The sequence below is a fragment of the Erythranthe guttata genome, chromosome 1 (assembly GCF_056151865.1).
Source record: "Erythranthe guttata isolate IM_541 chromosome 1, IM_541, whole genome shotgun sequence".
In the NCBI taxonomy this organism is placed as follows: Eukaryota; Viridiplantae; Streptophyta; class Magnoliopsida; order Lamiales; family Phrymaceae; genus Erythranthe; species Erythranthe guttata.
In genome coordinates, this window is record NC_142533.1 from 12,162,372 (window position 1) to 12,167,313 (window position 4,942).

At 41.8% G+C, this 4,942-nt stretch overlaps 1 protein-coding gene across 1 annotated transcript; it reads right to left on the reverse strand.

Annotated features, from left to right (window-relative positions):
* Positions 1-1,510: 1,510 nt before the first annotated feature.
* On the reverse strand, positions 1,511-2,881 carry LOC148772843 (uncharacterized). Its single transcript, XM_088820722.1, has 3 exons — positions 2,439-2,881; positions 2,176-2,308; positions 1,511-2,032 (listed from the first exon to the last, which is right to left on the reverse strand). Exons 1-3 carry the CDS (start codon positions 2,879-2,881, stop codon positions 1,511-1,513), a joined length of 1,098 nt encoding a protein of 365 aa, XP_088676848.1.
* Positions 2,882-4,942: the final 2,061 nt, after the last annotated feature.

The window sequence follows — 4,942 nt, forward strand, 5'->3', positions numbered from 1 at the left end:
TTAAGCTTGTGCTAACTGTTGAGGGGCGTCTCTATGTATTGAACGAGAGACTTCCCGCCACTATACCTGCCACATCGACTGATGCTGAAAAGGAAACTTATGAAGTTTGGAAGAAAGATGACACTCATGCTAGGTGCTATATGATAGCCGCCATGGAGCCCGCGCTTGCGAGGAAATATGAGTCTCACATGCATGCTTTCGATATAAAGGCTCATCTCGATAGCATGTATAGTGAGAATATTAGGGCATCGAGGTACGCTGCTACAAAGGAGTTGATCACGGCGAGACTGCGCGAAGGGACTTCGGTCCACGAGCACTGTCTCAAAATGATCACTCTCCTTGAAAAGCTAGTGAATCTTGATGTCACCCTCCCGGCCGAGCTCTCGTTGGATTTGATCCTGTTGTCTCTTCCTAGTTCCTATGAATCGTTCATAGTGAACTTCAACATGAACAAACTAGATCCTCCCTTGGATGAGTTAATGAACATGTTGGTCAGCTTCGAGTCCACCATTAAGAAAGAGAAGTCTGTTCTCATTGCTGCTACTTCTGGAAAGAAGAGTTCTTTCCAAAAGAAGAGAAAGGAAAGAGTTACCTTCCCAAACAACAAGTTCGAGGTGGGTGAAGGTAGTGGGGGCCCCAAAGCAAAGGTTGGTAAGCAAGTTGATGATGCTTGCCATCACTGTGGAAAGAAAGGACATTGGCGCCGCAACTGCAAGGCTTACCTAAAGCAGAAAGGTTCTGAAAAGGGTACGTATTTCATTGACGTAAATTTGTCTGTCAACTCTTCTTCTTGGGTATTGGATACGGGCTGTGGCTCACATTTGTGCAATGATTTGCAGCTAATGACAAGAAGTCAAAGACTTAGAGCGGGTGAGACCTACCTAAGGATGGGGAATGGAGCAAGAGTTGCTGCTGAAGCCATTGGCACAATTTACTTAAATGTTTTGGATTCTAGTTTTCCTATTGTTTTGAATGATTGTTTATTTGTTCCGTCGCTCATTAGAAACCTTATTTCTATTCCTGTATTAGATATTGAAGGTTTTACTTTTGTTTTTGGAAATTCGATTTGCATTATACAAAATAATGAGAATTTAATTTGCAAAGGACGACTATTAAACAACTTGTATGAACTAAATCCGCCAAGAAACCAAGACGGTTAAGGATTTTCCTCAAAAATATCCATTCGATCCGATCGTAAGCTTTGCTAATGTCAAGCTTTACTGCCATATAATTCATGCGACTACTAGGGTTTGTTTTGATAAAATGGTTCACTTCGTAGGCAACTAAGACATTATCGGTAATAAGCCGTTTCGGGACAAAGGCAGATTGGGTGGGAGGGATGATGTCATTGAGAATTCTTTTGAGTCGGTCGGCAATAGCTTTAGACCCAATTTTATAAATTACGTTGCAAAGGCTAATAGGCCGATAATCCGTAATCCTCTCTAGTTTGTTGACTTTAGGAATTAAAACAATAAAGGTAAAGTTTAGAGCGGGGTTCAAGACTTTTTTATTAAGGAAATCCAACACACGAGGTAATACTAGAGCCCAAAAAATGCCAATATTTCGAAAAGAATAGAACAGGGAGACCATCAGGGCCTGGAGATTTTAGAGGAGCCATATTACTAAGTGCGGTAGTTACCTCGGTTGCCTGCGCTGCCTCACTTGTGACTCGCGGAGCCACCTGTTCCAACACCTCATCTATCTCAATCTCACTCAGATTAGTTGAAAGGAGAGTATGGTCGAAATACTCAGTGATGATCCGCTCAATAGCTTCACTCTGATTTTGCCAAACCCCATTTTTGTCTTTTAACTTATTCACCATGTTAACTCGTTTCCTGGCCGAGGCCTTGGCATGAAAGAAACGGGTGTTTCTATCCCCTTCTTTAATCCACTGCACTCTACTCCGCTGGCGCCAATAAGCATCATTGTCACTGTATAACTGTTCCAAATTCCCCCGGAGAGATTTCAATTCATCCTTTGTGGCCTCAGTAAGAGTGCCATTATTGAGTAGGTGAATTTTCTTTTCAAGCTCCTGAATTTGTTGATGAGGATTTCAGACTGTAGTTTTGCTCCATTGGATAAGCGCAGCTCGACACTCTCGCGTTTTATTTATTATGTCAGCCATCGGATCTAAATCCCCATTGTCTTCCCACGACCGGCGCACTATGTCCTCACAATCTTCCCTCCGAAACCACATAGATTCAAATCTGAAAGGCCTCCTAGACCGCCGTCGATTGGTACTTGGAGTTTCCTTGAGTTCAAGTAGCACAGGGAGATGATCAGATCCTGCATATTGCAAGTGATGAACCTTCGCGCAAGGAAACAGTCCAGTCATACCACCATTAGAGCACACTCGATCAAGACGGCAGCGGACCGTGTACGGCATGTCCCTCTTGTTCGATCATGTGAATGGAAAGCCTTCGTAACCAAGATCGGACAGATCACATTCATTGAGGGTTGATCGGAATTCTTCGATGTGAAGTGGTGTTTTTGAGATACCCCCTTCTTTTTCTGAGTTGCATAAAATTTCGTTAAAATCGCCGCCGATGATCCACGACATGTTTCCTTGAGAGTGAAGTTGGCGAATCAAGTCCCAAGATTCCTTTCGTTTATCCTTTTCAGGCCTTCCATAGAAACCGGTACATCTCCATTTCCTAGAGGTAATCGCGCAGACCATCTCCGCATCTATATGTCCCCTTGAGAAGCTTCTAAGGTTAACATTCACATCTTTCCTCCATAACATTGCCAAGCCTCCCGAATTACCCACTCTATCTACAGCAAAACCAAACCGATTCCATCTCTCTTTAAGTAAGTCAATAAATTGTATTGTGGCTTTTGTTTCCGAGAGAAACAACACCGCGGGGTTATACTTTCGGAGCATATCTTCGATCTCATATTGTCAAGGGACCCCTAAGCCCTTGACAATTCCAGAATATGCAATTCATTGGTCCCGGCGGGGCTGCATTGCAGCCTCCACCGATGAAAACAGGTCTTCCTCGTCACGAAGAGACATTTGGGGCTTCTTGGTAACTCTATGAGAATCGATGGCGGCATTTTCATCCGCATTTTTCTTCCTGCTCTTGCTTGAGACCTTGATTATTCGCCTTATGGGTGTTGTCTCGTTTGCTGCCGAATGATCTCTGACTATGTTATTTACTAGCCGTGACTCGTCTAGCTCCAACATCATCTGGTTCTCCTTTCCCGTTCCCCTCCCTTCAATATTGTGTTCTGATCTGACCGCCGATGGCCCTCGCGGAGTGTTTTGGGATAAGATCCCCTGATGTGTCTGCAAGGTCGGTTGGATCGCTCGGAGAGGAAGTCCGGAATTCTGATCTTCTCGGTTGAAGGATGCACGGAGCCAACTGCCGTAGGGAAGTTCCTCACCCGGATCCACAAAACCCTCGACGTAGCGTGTTGCGTATCTCTTCTCCCCATGCCCTATGATGCCACAAAGGAAACAAAAATTGGGTAGGTGCTCGTACGTAAAGGAGACCCAGGTTTTTGCGCCTGCCAGATCATGAACGAAGAGGCCCCGTCCCCGTTTCAATTTTTTCGTCACATCGATCTGAACCTTAACCCTCGTAAACTCATTGTAATCTCTCATCTTTGGCATAATGACTTCCGTCACTTTGCCTATTCGGGACCCTAGCTGCTGTGCTGTTTCTACATTCCGTTGGCGTAGTGGTATATTGTGGAGTCTCACTACAATATTCATATGATTAATTTCTAGATCTTTGGGAAACAAATTTATTTGGCCCGATCGCCTGAAAAAAAGAGCCTTTGACTGGTTGGAGGAGACGGAGCAAATTCGATTTCAAGGTATGAGTAGAGATTTCCTTGGGAGCCACAATTCTCCCAGCCACATTGTATTTCACCATAGCAGCCCCAGAACCACCCGGTGTCGTGAGCAGCACGATTCCTTCTTCTTCCTCGGTCGTGAGGGTGACCTTCTTTGCCAAATCTTTTGTAATGTCGTCCATGAAGAAATATGAGAGATAGATGAGGTGTTGATCCAGATAACGGGAGATCCAAGAGAGAGCAACGCAGACAGATCTGAGGAGAAAATAGTCGGAATAGTGAGAAAACGAAACAACAGATAAACCCTAGCCGCTTACAAAGATAAAGACCAGATTAAAAGGCAAACCCTAGCAGAGCCAAAATTGTACAACAAGTAAGAGCAAATAAAGCAAAGCAAACGATCAGCACATCCGGAAATTCAGAGAAAACAAATAATAAGTGAAGAGAAGGAATAAAGAGGAAGAAAACAAGATATGAAGGAAACGAAATAAACACCGCCTCTCTTTCGAGAGAAAGCTATGGAGGGTATTTTAAGATAACAAAAAATTGGAAAAGTAATTATACTTTTGGGTTTTTTGCAAAAACCACCCCTGTGTAATCTCGAATAGCTAAACTTTTAATCAATATTTGTATATGAGTTACGTATATGCCATTTATGTGGTTATGGGTTTGTGAGAAGTTAAATAATACTGTGTGAATAATTTTTTTGGAGCCCACAAACAAATCTATATTGTTGATTTAATTTTTATCACAACAGGCAATATATTAGTAGCTATCTGTAAGTTTTAAGTTTTTCATTGTTCTCTTTTTAATACCCCCAAAACTACTATTTGATTTTTGTGTTAAAATGTTTGCTGCCATGGCTTGCTGAAATGAAGTCATGAAGAATGATTTCAGTGTTAAAAAGTCCACTTTTACAATTAAAAAGTTAAAAATTGAATGAAGAAACACACTGAAAATATAATAGTGATTAGTAATTACAAAAATGAATACCTTATGCATTAAGAGTTCAATATTTAATATTTTTTATACAGTTCTTTTAAAATTAGATACACTATTTATTATTTTTGACATATATATGTAATTTTTCAATATGAAGATCAAGTTGACTATTAACTACGAAAGTTATGAGCACACAATAACA

What these genes read in the sequence shown, in the direction of transcription:
- LOC148772843 (XM_088820722.1), bottom strand. Translation starts at nt 2,881, where the DNA reads ATGCTCCGAAAGTATAACCCCGCGGTGTTGTTTCTCTCGGAAACAAAA. An exon ending in ACCCTCAATGAATGTGATCT is followed by an intron (nt 2,309 to 2,438) that starts GTCCGATCTTGG and finishes CCTTGCGCGAAG; the next exon opens with GTTCATCACTTGCAATATGC. An exon ending in GTGGTTTCGGAGGGAAGATT is followed by an intron (nt 2,033 to 2,175) that starts GTGAGGACATAG and finishes CAACAAATTCAG; the next exon opens with GAGCTTGAAAAGAAAATTCA.